The 18,848-nt window shown below is 40.3% G+C and overlaps 1 protein-coding gene across 1 annotated transcript; it reads left to right on the top strand.

The window, feature by feature from the left end:
- Positions 1 to 11,702: 11,702 nt before the first annotated feature.
- On the top strand, positions 11,703 to 12,629 carry LOC125362487 (olfactory receptor 4C45-like). Its single transcript, XM_048361323.1, has one exon. It carries the CDS (start codon positions 11,706 to 11,708, stop codon positions 12,627 to 12,629), a length of 924 nt encoding a protein of 307 aa, XP_048217280.1. The 5' UTR covers positions 11,703 to 11,705.
- Positions 12,630 to 18,848: the final 6,219 nt, after the last annotated feature.

Genomic DNA, 18,848 nt, shown 5'->3' with positions numbered 1-18,848 from the left:
AAGTTATGTAGTTCATTCACAACATAGTGCCTAGGGAGTGTCGCTGCTGAATTAGTTGACCCTTGTCCCACCGTTTCTGTTTTCCCCTTCCCCTACAAAATCAGATAAACATATATATAAGACAAAGGATACAGAAATCAAAAACAGTCACAAAAGGAAAAAAAAACCAGGAAGAAAAAAATAATCGCAAACAGTACAAGAAAAAAAATCTCTTCTTCCCACTTCTTGGAGTGCATTTCAATAAGCATCATTTAATATGATCATCTGCACATAGCTATTGAGCCCTTGTGATCCTCTCCTAAGATAATACTCTCCTTTATTCAGACTATGTGAATAGATAAAGCTGCATTTGTCATATCCAAGTGTAATTTTTTGTCTTTTACTATCCATTGGGTTTACTTTCAGATTTATAGATATATATTAATTACTACAAATCAGGGAAACCGTGCCACCTGTTTCTTTGAGCCTGGCATAGTTCACTTAATACAATTTTTTCCAGGTCTTCCCACTTCCTTATGAGTGGGGCAATATAATCCTTTCTGATAGAAACATAGATTCTTTTGTGTAGATATATGATATTTTCTTGACCGATTCATTCACTGAGGTACATCTGGGTTGATTCCATATGTTGGCTATGGTCAATAAGGTGCAAAGAACATGCTTGTGCTGGTGGCCTTAATGTGGCCTGGTTTGTGGTCAACTGGATAAATGCTCAGGAGTGGGGTTGCTGGGTTGTCGGAAATTTTAGCCCCCCACGCTCCCCCAACCTGCAGGAGAGATGGGGAAGGCACACACGACTGGATAAGCCAAGAAAGGAAAGGGACAGCCCACACCTAGCCCTCTCTCCTGGGAAACAGGCAAGGCCAGCTAGTTCTGGACGCGTCCCACATCTCCCCCTTTTTGTTTTATTAGCAGGTGGCTGCCTTACTCGAGAGTGTGCCTGACTTAGGTTGTCCTCCTCTGATGATCTTACCCGGTCATTGACTACCACTCTAGCTCTTCAGGCAGTCTTACCTGCAGGGGCTGTCAGCCCAGTACTCGGGGGGAGGGATTGACACTCAAGAGGAAGCCCTGTTAGTTTGGCCTCACGCCTGTACATCCTGGCAGAGGCTGTGGCCAGCCTCATAGGGTTCCAATCAGCCTCTTGTAAGGCGGCATATTGCTGTCAGACCACCATTAACTGAACAGCTCTGGCTTGTTAGTAGAGAAAGGGTAGGGGTGGATACCCCTGAACAAAGGGGTAGGGCTGGGCAACTGGAAGGAAGGGAGGAAGGCGGAACAACCCCCCTTTTACGCACAGCCAACAATCATTGGCTAAGGTAGGGTTCGTTGATCAAGTCTGGCTGCCTCTATTGTTGCCCACAATTGCAATACACACAGGCAAGTTTCTTGTCCAGGACAGATCAGAAAAAATCCACCATGGTCTTTTTATTCTTAGAGAGAAACAAACAAGGAATCATACCTCAAGAGGGGGTGCTCTTGGGTAGTTATTCTTGTGAACAGTATTTTAGGTCTCTAGCAGGTACCCAAATTGGGCTCGGCTCCCTGATAAGGAAAACACATCCAAAGCCCCTTCCCACACTAATAAGGGGGTCAGGACCTTGCCATGATGCAATAAGGGGGTCCTTCCATAGGGCTTCCACCCTTAAATTAGGTGTCTGATTTGACCAATGCCTCTGAAAGGCCATTAAAGGTTGATTGCTGGAGAAATTTAAAATATTTAATGTAAGCATGGCTGTTCTTAACTGGTCATGGGGGTTTCTTACCCCTTTTGTTTTATTTTTTTTTCTTTCAAATTTTTATTATCAAACTGATGTACAGAGAGGTTACAGTTTCATACGTTAGGCATTGGATACATTTCTTATACTGTTTGTTACCTTGTCCCTCATACCCCCCTCCCCCCTCCACTTACCCTTTCCCACCCTGAGGTGTTCAGTTCACTTACACCAAACAGTTTTGCAAGTATTGCTTTTGTAGTTGCTTCTCTTTTTTTTACCCTGTGTCTCTCAATTTCAGTATTCCCTTTCAATTTCCTAATTCCAATACCAGTATACGCGGTTTCCAATATACTCAGATAAGATTACAGAGATAGTGTAGGTACAACCACAGGAAGGTGATACAACAACATCATCAAGAATAGAAGCTACAGATACACATGGGATGTTGAATGTAGTTACAACTGTGATATAACAATTGTCTCCATAACATGGAGTTCATTTCACTTAGGATTATCGTATGTGTTCATAAGGGTATAGCTATTGGGCCTTGTGGTGCTCTGCTATGACTTGCCTAAACCTGTACTAATTATTCCCAATAAGGGAGACCATAGAGTCCATGTTTCTTTGGGTCTGACTCACTTCACTTAGTATAATTTTTTCCAAGTCTTTCCATTTCCTTACAAATGGGATAATGTCATTCTTTCTGATAGAGGCATAAAATTCCATTGTGTATATGTACAACATTTTCCTGATCCATTCGTCTACTGAGGGGCATCTGGGTTGGTTCCAGATTCTCCCTATGACAAATTGTGCTGCGATGAACATTGTTGTGCTGGTGGCATTACTGTGATTTTGTTTGTGGTCTTTTGGATAGATACCCAAAAGTGGGGCTGCTGGGTCATAGGGGAGTTCTATATTTAGCCTTCTGAGGAATCTCCATACTGCTTGCCAGAGTGGCTGAACCAGTTTACATTCCCACCAACAGTGAAGTAGGGTTCCCTTTTGGCCACATCCCCTCCAACAATTGTTATTGTTAGTTTTCTTAATATATGACATTCTCCCCTTTTGTTTTATTAATTGGTCCTTTAGGGTCTTATTATGCCTCTCGATTATAGCTTGACCCCGTGGATTGTATGGTATTCCAGTGGTGGTTTAATATTCCATATTTGGAAAAATTTTTGTAATGACTTGCTTATAAAGCAAGGCACATTGTCTGTCTTAACCTGTAGTAGTAGCCTCAGGATGGCAAAACTGTGTAGGAAATGGCTTTCAGCATGTTGGGCCCTTTCACCTGAATGAGCAGTTGCCCAACAAGCATTTCAGTAGGTGTCTATGGACATGAATATATATTTTAATTTCCCAAAGGGAGCATAGTAGGTTCCATCAGTTTGCCAGATAACATTAGGTTTAAGTAGTCTGGAGTTAACCCCAGGAGATTGAAGAGGCTGGACCTGCATAAATAGCATACATGATTTGCGTGTCCTTATGATCTTTTTAAAGTCCTTTATAGGGACAAGGGGGAATTTTTTATGTAACCCTCTCCAATTTAAATGCATAAGCTCGTGAAGTCCTTGAGCCATTTGGAGGTTTTGTTGAGACTGTGCAGTGGCTATAATAGTCCCATTAATAGCCAGTTGATCAGCCATTTGGTTTCCTCATGTTAAAATTTTGAACAACTTCTGGTGGCCTCTGAGATGCTGTAAAAAGATGGGTTCAACACATTCCTTTAGTAAAGACCGGACTTGGATCATTAAGGGAGAAATTGGATTTTTGTCTAGTTTAATGTATGATGACACTAGAGTTGGTAACAAATTGACTACATACAAACCATCAGAGAACAGGTTCATCAGTTTTTGAACATGGGTTAGTGCCAGGGCAACTGCATATAGCTCCTTAAACTTTGCAGACCCTGTAACTGGTTCAAAGTAGAGGGTACCCTCTTCTCTATTGGCAGGGGAAGAGGCGGAGTATACCACCGCGGCAGATCCCGCTTTTCCCCTATCAGTAAAAACATTTACGGCTTTAATAAGGGGTTTAGTAGAGAAAAGTATGGGGGGACTCCATTGTAACCTCGCAAATGAGGTTACCCACCTTGAAGTTCCGTAATGACAGTCCAGCTTCCCCATGAAACCCACCAAGGCATTGGACACCTGATTATGGTTTCTTTTGACCCACTCAAAATCTGACAGCCGGTAGGGAATTACTAGCATATCAGGATCCCACCCATAATGTCTCAGGGAATTATCCCTGCCCTTAATTACCAGGTCAGCTAGCTGGACTAGCTGGGAGTAAACCCAGGGAACCCCTCCCACCGATGCATGTACCCATTGGAGAGGCTCGCCCAACTGAGTAATGGTGGCTGAGGAAAGCTCTGAGCCAGGAAGGATCCAAAGACAGAGGGGGCATTGGGGCCTATAGTGAGCCAATTGTGCCATATTCAAGGATGTCTGAATTTTTTGAAATATTACTTGATGTGATGGAGTTATTGTAATAATATCAGTGGGGGCTTTATCCCTTAAAGAGTCAAAAAGAGGAAGCAGATCTTCTGTAGGCAGGTGAAGCCAAGGCCTTAACCAACTCACCTAACAGCTTTTGTAACTCCACCAAAGTATAGGATGACTGGAAGGATAATTGAGGCTTAAGGGGACAAACAGAGTCTAGCCTAAGCTCGGCCCCCAGAATCTTAAAGGGAGGTAAGGTCTGAACCTTGTCATTGGATATGTGCAATCCTCCCCTTTGTAGGAGTGTCTGAAGTTTTTTATAGGCGGCGCCCAACATTTGGGCGTCCACTGCCCCAATAATGATGCCATCCATATAAACATATGAAATAATGTCTGATTGGCTCTGAAGGTGTTGTAGGACTTGTGACACATAATGTTGACAGAAGGTTGAACTGTTAGCCATGCCCTGAGGTAGTACCACCCACTCATAGCTTTGGTCTGTCCCCTGGTAGTTAACCGAGGGGATGGAGAAGGCAAATTTCTCACAGTCCTGTGGGTCAAGAGGAATGGAAAAGAAGCAATCCTTGATGTCTATTACAATAAGAGTCAGATCACGAGGAATGGAGGGGATCCATGGAGCGAGAATCAACCGCTCATTAATTTTTCTTAGGCCCTGTAACATTCTCCATTTACCTGTAGCCTTTTGTATAACAAATACAGGACTGGTCCAAGGACTCAACGAGGGTCTAATATGTCCTAGGGTCAACTGTTCTGATATTATTTCTTTTATTTTTGTCGTTTGTCTAAGGGGAGTGGCCACTGTTACACCCACACTGGAGGACCCGGGAGCCATTGATTGGCAGGGACAGTAGGAACAGTGGCCTCTAGGATTGGGGGTGAGGCCTCATATGGGGGACAGGAAACTTCTGCCTCAAGACCTCAAAAGGAGGATCTCCCCGACAGTTGCTAAGGTTACCTGACAGGCCAAATTTTTGTTGGTATTCATCATCCTCTGGGATATCACAACATATCCCTTTATGCTTCAGGTTCCCCCAAAATATCCTGTCCCAGCAGATTAGCTGTTATGCCAGATGCCAACAAAGGGTGTACTTCTCCCTGACTACCATCTACATCCCTCCAGGTAAGCCAATCCTTGGTTTCTTCAGAACTAGTACCACTTCCTACCCCCAACAAGTGAGGCCCAGGGGTCAGCTTCCATTGTGGGGGAACCTCCTCTTTTCTTAATATTGTCTTGTCTGCTCCAGTGTCAATCAAGCATCGGAACCTTTTCCCCGCTATGAAGATATCCATTTTTGGCCTAATTCCCGGGACTATTGGGACTGTCCAGTGGGCCCTAGGCAGGTCACTAGACCGGTCGCCTCCTTTGGGTGATGGGGCTGAAGGGCACCCCACTGTCAGTTTAAAGGCTTCCTCTCAATGTCAAATTTGGACCTACAATCCCTTCGCCAATGAAGTCCCTTTTTCACTGGGGGCAAGGTGTTTTAGGCAGAGGTTGCCCGTTGGCCTGGCCTGAGGGACGTTCTTGCAAGGCACCAGGTCTTACCCAGCCTGTAGTACACTCTCTCTTGAATTGGCCCTGTTGGCCACACTCATAACAGACCCCTTTGTTAGCTCTGCTGAAAGAAGCAAGGGCAGAGAGCACCTCGGTAAGCAAAGCCATCTGGGCCTGTAAGGCCTCCGCCAACGACTGTGTCTGGTGGGCCTGAGTACCAACCTCCTTGGTGGCAACTATCCAACTTCCCATAAATCTATCCTTCATTCCTGTATAGGCAACTTTGTGGTCTGTGGTCATTTCCTCCCAAACCAACATCTTAACAAATTGATCCTGCAGACGCCCTGGAGGGAACTTTCTTTGGAGACTATTTTCCAACCTGTCGAAAAAGGTGGCAAGGTCCTCCATAGCCCTTTGAGTAATTCCTGTTATCGGGGGCTCTGAGGGGCCCTCCTATAACCTCTTCCATGCTGCCAGTACCAAGGTCCGCTCCTGCTCTTGATAGGGGGCAGGAATAGCAGCCTGTTCGAGGCATGTAGAGAATTGATCATTGGACCTCTACAATATTCCAAAAGTTATGGGGACTGGGGGATTAGCAGCTTGATTTCTCTCAGCCTGAGCATGGCATTCGTCGTTAAAAAAAGGCACACAGTGTTAGGTACAGCAGGCCAGGAATTACGGCCTTAGTTAAAATTTTCCAATCTTGGGTAGTGCACTGTTGATGAGCCAGACCCTGGAGGATGGTTTTGGCCCAGGGCAAATTAGGTCCATCCTTGGAAACTGCGTTTTTAAGTTCTTTAAGATCCTGGGCCTCCCAGGGGTACTACAAGGCCAGCCTATTGCCTCCTGGGTTAGCATTCACTGGGAAGGCCATGCACCATGAGTGTGAGCTGCGACTGATCTTACAAAAGGGTTGCTCAACAGGCTTTCCCAGGTTCATACAGGGTGGCAAGGAGCTTCCGGTAGGGGAGGGGTGATAATACGGCGGCCCCTCCCCACCTTGCCTGTCTGCCACATATTCTGGGGCAGGGGCACTTGGCTCAGAATCTAGGGGCTTAGGCCAAGGCTCAAAAGGGTCTATGGGCCCATCATTGGAGTGCGTCCTTAAGCCCTTCTCCTCCTGGGCAGCGGGAGGGCTGTCTTCCCCCCATCCAATACGTTCCTCCGCAGATGCTTCCCAGGCTGAGTCGCTCCCCCTTGGGGGGCCTGGGGAAAAGCAAGCCTTAAGGGAAGAGAGGGTTGGGTAAACTCTGAGAAGGGGGTCCTCTCCCAAGCTAACTTCCCTCTTCCTCACCACTTGTTCTACGCGGTCCCAAGTAGCCCAGTTGAAAAGGTTGGCGGCCACCAACCAGGGCGCAGCACGCATCAAGGTTTCCCAGATCTTTTTGGCCTGGAGTCAGAGATTTCTAAACCTCGGCTTTTAAGCATGAATCCCAGCGCTTTAAGCACTGGATCGTCATGCTGAGTGTGAGATTGCCCCATCTTTTCGGGGATACCCTTACCTCGGAACTCGCTTGGCTTGACGTGCTGAATTTCACTTTTGGCAGACACCTTTGTGCCCCATGTTTGGTGTCATGTGTCGGGGTTTTTAGCCACCCACACTCCCCCAACCTGCAGGAGAGATGGGGAAGGCACACCCCGACAGGGCAAGCCAAGAAAGGAAAGTGCCAGCATATTGCCTGCACCCAGCCCACCCTCACCAGAGGACAATCAGATGCGTCTGGGAGTCAGGTCGATGCAAGATCTTGTTAATTGGGGAAGTAGATGCAACTAATATAAGGTACAGGAGCCAATCAGGTCTAAGATCGGCAGGAAGGGGAGGGGTGTGCACCTATCTAGGGACTGTTCATCAAGAGGAGGAAGAGCCAGGGACCAACCCTAGAGGCGGCCAGATTTGTCAAAGCCCACAGAACCGCATCCAGGTTCACTGCCAGGCGCCATCTTAGCCACACGTGGCCCCAGGGCTGGGAAACAGACGGGGCCAGCCGGGCATGTCTCACACTGTGTCATAAGAAAGCTCTATGGTTAGTCTTTTGAGGCATCTCCATACTGCTTTCCAGAGTCGTTGAACAAATTTACATTCCCACAAACAGTGTGGTGGCATTTCTTTGGGCCACATCCCCACCAGCATATGTTTTTGTTAGTTTTCTGCACAATGACCATTCTAACTGGGGGGAGGTGGAATCTCAATGTAGTTTTTATTTGCATTTCTTTGATGGCCAGAGATATTGAACATGTCTTCATATGTCTATTGGTCATTCTTAATTCTTCTTAGAACTCTCTCTTTAAGTCTTCAGCCCACTTATTAAATGGATTATTGCAAGTCTGTAGATTTGTTTGGGGGCCCTAATTATTTGAGCTCTGAGCATATTTTGGATATGAGACCCTTTTCTGATGCATACCTAGTAAAAATTTTCTCCCATTCTATAGGCTTTCTGTGTATCTTCCCAGCTATGTCCTTTGGAATGCAAAAACTCTGCAGTTTGATGCAATACCATTCATTCAACCTTTCTTTGATTTGCTGTGTTTCTGGATCTTTGTTTAGGAAGTTTCAACCCATCCCAAGGGTCTCTAGTGTTTCTCCTATCCCTTCCTGTAATATTTTTAGGGTATCAGTTCTTACACCTAGGTCTTTGACCCATTTGGAATTTATTCTGGTGCAGGGTGAACTATAAGGATCTAACTTCCATTTTCTGCATGTTTATAGCCAATCTGCCAGCTTCATTTGTTGAACCGGCTGTCTTTCTTCCAACCTGTGTTTTTGGTTCCCTTATCAAATAGGCAGTGATAATAAGACTGTGGGTTCATTTCTGGGTCTTCTGTTCTATTCTGTCTGTCCCCAGGCCTATTCTTTTACCAGTATCAAGCTATTTTTAGTACAATGGCTTTGTAATAGAATTTGAAGTTCAGTACTGATATTCCTCCATAATTGTTCTTCTTTCTAAGGATTGTTTTTGCTACTTAGTGTCTTCCATTACTACATAAGAATTTTGGGATTACTTCTTTCATACCATTGAAGAACGTTGTTGGGAATTAGGTGAGTATTGCATTGAATTTGTAGACAGCTTTGGGCAGTATTGCTATTTTCAAGATGTTAGTCCTTCCTATCCAGGAGCATAGATGGATTTTCCATTTCATAAAATCTGCTTCAATGTCTGTTTCCATGTTTTCAAAGTTTTCATGATAAAGATCCTTCACATCCTTGGTTAAGTTCATATCTAGGTATTTTTTTAAGCTGTTACAAATGGAGTTGCTTTCCTGATTTCAGTCTTTCTCTTCTCATTGTTGTCATGCAGAAAAGCTACTGATTTTTAAACTATACTTAAAACTACACCATATCCTAAGCCAGGTTCAACAATATGTAATGCATAAACATGAAGTTAAATCCAGAAGCATAGTATGCAACTTAGATCCTAAACTAGAGCCAAAGCACAGGATTAATCCTATCTCAGCCTCAAATCTAAAACTAGTTACTAATGACATTTATGTGTACCAATTGGGAAAAGTGAAATACACTAACTATTGTCCTGGCAATGATTCCAGTACAACTGTTTAGTAATCCTCTTGTGGGGTCAAAGGATGACCAAATTCTGCACGTTGTAAAATGTACTTAAGGTTTTCTCTAGAGTCAGGGAATAAAGAATCACAGCAGAGGAAGAGTCTGTGCGTAAATGACAGAAACAGAGCTATGGGACAAAATGAAGATTTATTTTGGAGACAGTACTCTTCAGTGGGTTAGTGGGAGATCTTGAGCTAAAAGAAAAATGCAACCTCTGCACAATGTTTTTGCACACACTAAGGAAAAATATTTGGCCAAAATGATTAAGGATCAGAACTCAACAAAGTTGATTACATTTACTTCCTCCTTTTGTACTTGACTATACTAGTTTCTGAATTGCATAGTTAAGGATTTATTCTACTTGGATTCTACTTTGGATTGAACATAATTCAAAGATAGCAGGATATATATATATATATATATATACATATATATGACTTTCTTAGACTTTTATAAGAAAACAGAAAATGTACAAATTAAATCCTAGAATAATCAGTTTGCTACCTGAAACAATGCATTGCAGCTAACAGTGAGATCTAAAAGAACAAAAATGTCCAAATTGGAGAATTATGTAAGAGATAATGTTTCAAGTGCCCTACATTGAATATTATGGAATCCTTGCACGGCCAAAGGAGAAGAAACCAAAGATGGAATTAAATCTAAAAGCAGATGGTTCCGTAATTGGCTTCACCCAGGTCAGTGAGAACTGTATCTTCTTCAAAAAATCCAAGATTAACTTATTTGGGCAAGGTAGAGTTTTCTGAAACAATTTTAGAGTTACATATATGACTTCAGTCTGAGTATCCTTACTATGAAAATGAATTTTGTCATACTGTCACGGAAGTATCAACAGAAAATATTATCTGCAATTTGCGAATTAAGATGCTCTTAAAATGACTTGGCTTATTTTGTCAGTCCTGGGGCTGACTTGAAATTTTTAAACCAATTTTACTACACACACTTGTGTCTTATTATGCATATTCTATAAATTTGTATTTGTAATAGTATTAGGAGTTGGTTTTCCTTTTTGTGATTTCAATGCTGTCACTCTGATAGGATTTGTGAATTAAATCTATTAAAAATGACTGGGAAATTATTAGCAAAAGCCATCACCTTTAAGAGACAAAATAGAAAGAAATAGACTCAGAAAATAAAATGTCCTGAAAATTAAAGATCTGCCTCCAGACATGTATTGATGCTAACAGCTAAAAATGATAACTTCTACCCTGAAATTATCTTTGGAAAATTATGTGCCATGTGTTTTGGCAGAGATTTGGGATATGAGCAGAAAAAGGAAAAAGGTGAACAAAGCAGATTATGCTCATGTACACCACAATATATGTTCTGTCTGGAAAATGTACCTCTAGATAATTTGAAAATTGCATGTTTTTGTATGGACAATATTTGTACCAGTTAAGGAAAACTGAAAGTATCTTTTAAACTACTGAATTGATGCCTAAGGGAAAACTTATTTTATCTTAGCAGTCTCCTAACATTTATATGTTCTCAGTAAGATATATGGGATAAACTAACGTTTCATTTAATTCTATTAGTAGAATGTGAGATGGGAAAACTGGGAGAGAATGAAGGAAGTTGTAACACAGTTTAAAAGGAAATTGTACTAATTACCTGATTTATGTAACTGTCACCCCTGAATACTTCACTTTTACAATAAAAATGTCAAAAATCTAAAAAAAAAGTTAGTGGAGCTATATACCTAGCAAAAGCATAATGCTAAACTGCTCAAGTTTCAGTTGCAAAGAAAATTTCCATGAGAAAAAATTCATAGGCATTTTGTAGTATTTTCATGTCTCCACCCAAAGGGATAGAAGAAAGGAGCATGAAATAAAGAGTTTTAAAGAGGCAGACATGACAGCAATGGCAATTAAATAAATTATACTCCATTAACTTTAATAACAGTAGGGTCATACTACTCAAAAAAGAAGAAGCTCTATCTGCAGCCCTATTTATGGGGCCCTGTGTTTTCATATAACAAAAAAGAAGAAAAAGTCACAGAGTGAAGCTGCCTTCGATTTAGTAAGACTTCACTCTTAGTATCAGAAAACAAATGACTTTAATAGAAATTGAGTTTTGTATAACTATAATTTGACAGAGAAATAGGTTATGATGAATTCAAAATAATTACTGTTGATGATACCTATTGCCAGTCCACAAAAAGAAAGCTAAGCCATTTTTGAGATTTGTTTTACTGCAAACTGGATCCACAGTAGATATTCATGAGAGAAACTTATTTAGTATGCAAAATGTAAGATATTATTCCATTAAATGAGTGAGGACAAAATTACTATGCATTGGAAATTCTTTACAACCATCTGAAAAGTGGCATCAATTTCAGGAACTAAAATGAAACAGAGGACAATATATTACTGTATTGAATTCAACCTCACATCACTGAGAAGTACTACTTATTTTCAGGTGGACGACATGCAGACAGCCCAAGATATATTAACACAATGAATAATGTGACAGAATTCATCCTGCTGGGTCTCACCCAAAATCCTGAACTCCAGAAGCTCTTGTTTGCTGTGTGTTTAATCACCTATTTGGTGACACTGGCAGGGAACACATTCATCTCAGTCACCATCTTCATCAGCCCAGCCCTGGGGTGCCCAATGTACTTTTTTCTGTCCTACTTGTCCCTTATAGATGCCCTCTTCTCTACTTCCATTGCTCCCAAAATGATCGTGGACTTGGTCTCTGAGAAGAGTACCATAACCTTCAATGGATGCATGACACAGCTTTTTGCTGAACATTTCTTTGCTGCAACAGAGATCATCTTACTGATTGCCATGGCCTTTGACCGCTATGTGGCCATCTGCAAGCCCTTGCACTATGCCACCATCATGAGCAGCCCCTTGTGCTCTTTCCTGGTGGGGGCAGCTGGAGTATTGGGGTTTATTCATGGATTGATACAAGTTATGTTCATTGCCAAGTTGCCCTTCTGTGGCCCCAATGTCATTGACCACTTTGCATGTGACTTAATACCACTGCTGAAGTTGGCCTGCACCAACACTCACACTTTGGGGCCTCTGATCGCTGCCAACAGTGGGTCACAGTGTTTGCTCACTTTCACTATGCTGCTTGCTTCCTATGTGAACATCCTGTACTCCCTGAGGAATCACAGTTCTGAGGGACGTCGCAAAGCCCTGTCCACCTGTGCCTCTCATATCACTGTGGTAATCTTGTTCTTTGTACCTTGTTCATATCTGTACCTAAGGCCCATGGTCTCCTTCCCCACTGACAAAGCTGTCACTCTGTTCTGCACCCTAGTAACACCTATGTTGAACCCTTTAATCTACACTCTCAGGAATGAGGAAATGAAAAGGGCTATGAAGAAGCTATGGGGTCAAATAATGGAAACTGAAGTAAATAAATAAGCAAATCTCATGATTCTTGTAGATAATTGGTGTTGTGTTGTCCTTACTTATTCTGTCTCCTGATAAAATTATGATAGTCATGTTTTTATGAATCAAAATTTAATTCACATAACAAGTATAATTTTTGAAGCATGAAAACTGTTTATATATAAACTATGTGTTTGATCATGTACAACAAATGATCTTTTCCTATTCCTTAAATCTCTACCACTTACTGTGTCAGGAATACTTTTAAGTCCTCTCTCCTTGTGCTCTCGCACTATGTAATCAATTTCAGTGAACAACACCCACCTATTATTTTATACATATTAGTAGATTTCATTACACAGAAGACTGTTTTGGTACTCAGTAATCAGTCTTACACTATGCCTCTTTTTCCTATGCTCTTAGCTGCTTGGACTACTAGTATCTTTTCACCTTCCACAAAAGTGTTTAGTTATTAACAAATAAGAGTAATAACATACAGTCTTCCTCTTTCTATGGAAGGCTTATTTCACATCTGTGATGTCTTACTCTTTGGGCTGATTCTTATTAGTAAAAGAAATTCCCATTGCACAGTATGTAAAATACTGAAAGCAAAATTATAGATACCAAAAGAACCTGTCAGTTCATAATCTGAAAATAAGTTTCAAATAAGTGACAGTAGTTCAAAGACTGAGAAGTTTGATGGATGTCATGAGGAAAAAAGGGATACTAGACACTGGAATGATCAAGACACAGTGCACATAATTTGACATGCTGAATTGAAGTGTCTTTGTACAACTTTTTAAAGATTATTTTTAAATATATTGTATGTAATATATTAAACACATTATACTAGAATTATATTATATCACATATAATACATTACAGTATATGTAATATACAATTTATGCTGTAATATGACATATGCTACATGTTATATATTGTTATATTTTATTTTGTACTATCTATGACAATATTTACAATATATTATATATAACAATATAAAATACACTATACTAAATACTATACTGTATATGGTACATAAGGAGTTGTTTTCTCAATAGATGTTAATTTTCATTTATTATTATAGTAATACTATGTTACATACAATACAGGATAAGTAATATATATGCCATCCAATTACGAGTAGCAATAGAGTAATAATGAGTTATCATCATAGCATGGACATACCTTGGGGCCAGTGTCCTTGTCTCTGGAAACTAAGTGTAAATTCATCACCAACTTTCTACGCTCAGTGCAAAATGTTCACAGATATCTCTGCAGTTTCAAATAGGGATGCAGGAAACAATGACTATGAAATGCCTGGACACAACTTGAGTTCAAAAGTTCTCAGGAATGGCGGATCCTGTATTCATCCTTGACTCTGGAAAATGCAGCTAAAGGATGACATGATCCAAACCCTGCTCAGTGTCTAAGCTTTTGATTTCTGTGAAAAAGCTCAAACACCTGCCCAATAGAGGAATTAAAGTTCACCTGATACTGACTTTCCTTGTGATTTCATCAAGTCAGATCTCACATAGAAAGCCTGGAAGAGAAGCAATGCTGTGTCCCAATGTCCTCTAACTGTCCATTGGGTATACACTTGCAAATGTTGATGAAACATAAATTCACCTTTCAAACACTTAGTTTTGGTTCATCAGAAAGGAAGAATTTTAAGTGACCTAACAAAAAAAAATCAAGAATGAAGATATTGATGATAATGATCATAAATATTTATTGAGGACTTCCTGTGAATAAACTGATCTAATCATGCATTCACATTTTAGAAACAGTATATATCACTTATGAACATATTTATTTGAAAAATAAAATGTCACATTCTAAATGCATTGTATGACTTTCTCCAAATATAATCATAATTTGAGGATATCCAAATCAAAGTAATTAATATGTGTACTATATGTTACAGTTATTCTTTTTCTATCAGTCACTAAAATAGAATTAGCTAATGGTATTCACTAATTATTGTAAAATTATTATGATAAAATTAGGCTTAGGCAGAATCTCTCTTCAAATATCAGAATAGACAAAGAGACAAAAAAGCACTTTCCCCAATCCTATCTTGTACATTATTTGAGTTCTCAGCCAGAGAAATATGAAAGAAAAGGAAATAAAGAGGATCCCTACCCAAAAAAAAGTCACATTGTCTCTATTTGCAGATGACATGACTCCTTACCTAAAGGACACAACCTAACACACTCTTACATCTAGTAAGCACTTTTAGCGAGATGGAGGGGCACAAAATGAGCATTTAAAAAATGAGTCCTACTTCTATGATAATATATGGTAATAATAAACAAGCATAGAAAGAAACAGAAAAATAATTCAATAAAGAAGAGCCCAAAGGTAAAATAACTAGATGTCAACTTATCTAAAGGAGTGAAAAAAAATGAACACTACAAACCATTGAAGAAAGTGAATAAGAAATTATATGATAAAAAGTCCTTTTATGTTTAAGGACTATCAATATTAATATTGTAAGGTTGTATAGACTACCAAAGCAGTATAAAGATTTAATGCAATCACAGTCAAAATTTCAGTGACATTCTTCACAGAAAAAGAGGGTTAAAAACAAATGCTAAAAAGAAAGTCCTATGGAAGTAGAAAAGACCCAGATTGACTCAAAACAATCTTGAGGGGAAAAAAGAATGAGAGAGTTATCTTAAGAAGTGACTTCAAATTATAACACTATTGAATTAGAGTAACATAAACAGCATTGTTTCATGTTGGCACCAAAACAGACAGGGAATAAAAAGACTTAGTGCTAAGCACTGGTAATCATCAATATCTACATCTCAACAAGGGTGCAAACACATATGGTACTGGAAAGATTAAACATTCACATGAAGATTAAGTCCTCATGCAAAATCAATTAAAGATACCACAAAGGCCTTAGTGTGGTCATTAATACATGATCTGAAACCGTGACCTTCTAGAGCAAAAATAGGGGAAGCACCTCAAAATATAGACAGGAACATGCACTTCCTTTTTCTTGTTTATTGATCAATTGAGTTGGTTTGTTGTTGTTTATGAAACCCTGTGTGGAGTGCTCTCAATAGAGGGTAGTGTGAGAGCTGCTGTTGTGTATGAAATGCTGATCCATTGGTTTGGCTCCAGGTTCCACAGCAATATGTGTCACATGACTGTGGAAGCACATGGCTCTCTTTTCAGCCTTATCCCATTTACCAGGATAATGGGCTCTTTGCACGAGTCCATGTCACAACTAATGCTGAAAGGAGTGAGGGGAATAAAGGAGAATGACCTCATGTACACAAGGGTTGAGTCTGGCCATGCTAGAAGGGATGGCTATTGAAAACAACAGAGGAGGCTTCAATGCAGCCCTAACATCTCCTTGGGGTTAAGAATTCCAACTTCAAGGCCTTCGGTCATAATATCAAATATGATCATTTCCCCTCATTGGCTCCTCAGCCAAGCACACACATCAACTATCTGAACCTGTGGTTCCTCCCTTACTGAGCAGGATTACCATGGCAACAACACATTACCACTAATAAAACTAACCTAATCCCAGGTCACATGTCCAGGTTCACATATTAATAGATGAATGATCTAACTCTGACTCTGGAGGATCAAAAGACAAACAGGAAAAAAAACCTGAAGCACTATGAATACTTGTCCAACACAAGCCACTTATCCCTGTATTAAATTTTCTGACGCCACCTTAAAATTGAAAAGGTCAGAATGCCCTTGAGGCCCTGCTTTTACACTCTGTACTCCTACTGTAACACAAGGTCAAGTGAGACTTTGCCCTTCTGCTGCTGAGGAGGTTCCTGAGTTACAGTTTGACAGATGTACCATCCCAATTGAACTCCCCACCTGTCACTCTTCTCAATAGAAGGGGTTTCCCCAAGGAATCCCAGGGGGATTATTGCCTCTCCATTCCTCATAGGTCAGTGAAACTGTAAGGCCTAGACAAAATATCAATACAATCTAAATAATTTAGGTAGCCAGAAGTCAGTGGAGCTAGGATACTTTGAGTCATTATTTAAAACGTACCAATGTTCTTCCCTAAATTATTGAGTTGAATAAAACTGTTTTACTTTCCCACACCTAGAGAGTTAAAATCAGTCCCTCTCAGCCACAGCCAACTATTAACAATGTTAATCCCTAGCAGCTATTCTAAGAAAATACCAAGAATTTAGACTCTAGGAAACGTATATCTAACCCCCTTTTTGCAGTAAACTCCCCTGTTTCAGCCAATCAGCAGGTGGCAGAGAAGGCCTCAAGATCCAGCTGCTTCTTCAGGCAGCAAGATAATGGCTAGACAGCCCTGCAGGATGGCACATATATCATGAGGACCCGGACCATTGCACTTAAGTGATCGCCCCCATGAGCCAGCCAACCACCTTGTCCAGACCTATATCCCCCACCAGCTACACCAAACAGCTTTTCAAATTGTTTTACTATATTTTCGCAGCACGATGCAATTTGCTGTATGATACTATGAAGCCGGAAAAGCCCCCTGACAACCCTATAAAAACCCTGCTATATAGAGGGGCGGGCTCTCAATCCAGGTCAGCTGCATCAGTGAAGGTTGTGAGTCCAGGCTCCAGCTTATAATAAAGACTCTCATGCACTTGCATCGGAATCAGCTCCTTGGTGGTCTTTGGGGACCCCTGAAATCTGGGCTTATCAATAATAAGAGTAGTAGTATTTCACAAGTGGCCTGAGATGGCAGAGATGTCTACCTCCATGCCCCTTGCAGTGGCCACAGAGGGACTAGAGCCAAGCTCTGCAGGCTCTTCTCACCCCCACGATTCCATCAAGCCCATTACCTTGGGTGGAATTTTCTTTAGTATAGCAAGCACTTTCATAAAAAGACTCTAGTAGCTCAGGAAGAAATATCAAGAATTTTAAAATGGTATTACATCATATTAAAAAGAATTCTCACTGTCAAAAGACACAAATGCCAGAGCAAAGACACAAGGAAAGGTCCGGAGAAATACCTAACCACCACCATCTGAGGAGGGATTCCTATCCAAGATATCCAAGTGCAAAAACCTTCAAAACTAACATGGACACAGTGGCCTATGCTGGGAATGCTAGCTATTTAGGAAATTAATATCAGAAAGATGGAGTTTTGAGGCTCATGTGAGCTAAAAAGGTTTCCAGATCTCCATCTCTATTTTGAAAAATGGTAGTGCATGCACAAAAAAAGTGTAATGAGCGGTATTGTGGCCCATGCCAAAACAAGCATAAATGTGTGGCTCTGTTAAAAAAATCACTAAGGTAAAAACTCTTTGTATGTAAATCACTTACTCAGCAAGCACCAGACTCTAAATTAAAATCCAGTAGCACCCAAATGAAATTTAACATCAAAAGAAAAAATCAAGCAATTGATAAATAAATGAGCAAACAAACTGTACAGTTTTCAGAAGAAGAAATACAAATGGCAACTAAGTGTATGCAGGAATGTTCAACCTTCTAAGTCATAAACAAAATACAAACAAAACAACACAAGTACAACCATGGTGAACACATCATGGAGTTTCCACAAAAAGATAATCAAATGTGACCCAGTCCATTATTTCTGAGTATACACAAAAAGGGATCTACTTCAGCACAGAAAAAGAAAAGCCTGTAACCTAGTATACCTCATTATTCACAATAGCCCAATCAGCATAGGTACCCAATCTCATGCAACTAATAAAAATGTGTGTGTATCAAAACTGAATGTTATGTAGCCATGAAAAGATTAGTTGAAATCATTTTCAGGAAAATGAATAGGGCTAAGGATTATGACACTGGGTAAAATAATCCTGACTCAGATAAACAAATATCTCAAACACACAAACTAGTTTTTCTTTTTATTTAAATATATTTTATTGTTATTGTAGAGGCAATGTACAGAGGGGTTACAGTTACATAAGTCAGGTAATGAGTACAATCTTTTTAAACCATGTCACCCCCTCCCTCACTCTAACTGTATTTTTTTAAAAATGAAAGTAGAAAGGGGACTGTTTGGGAACAGGAAGGAAATAAGGAAGTGTTGAATGGTAGTGTATAATCAAAGTATATCATATCAAGTCATAAAAATGTCATTATATAATCTATTACTTTGTACAACCTGAAAAATGATGACTGTTGAAAATGCAGCTGTAAGCTTTACTGTTATTCTCAGGTCCAAGACTTCAGAATTGTGTGAACTTTGCTGCAAAGCAAAAATTGGTGAAAGAAGAAAGAATGAATGGAAGGAATAAAGGAAGGGAGGAA

This window comes from Perognathus longimembris, chromosome 13, assembly GCF_023159225.1.
Source record: "Perognathus longimembris pacificus isolate PPM17 chromosome 13, ASM2315922v1, whole genome shotgun sequence".
NCBI lineage: Eukaryota > Metazoa > Chordata > Mammalia > Rodentia > Heteromyidae > Perognathus > Perognathus longimembris.
The sequence above is the reverse complement of the archived record's forward strand: the minus strand, read 5'-3'. Positions and strand labels throughout refer to the sequence as shown.

Coding starts and splice junctions, on each gene's coding strand:
- LOC125362487 (XM_048361323.1), top strand. CDS start 11,706: ATGAATAATGTGACAGAATTCATCCTGCTGGGTCTCACCCAAAATCCT.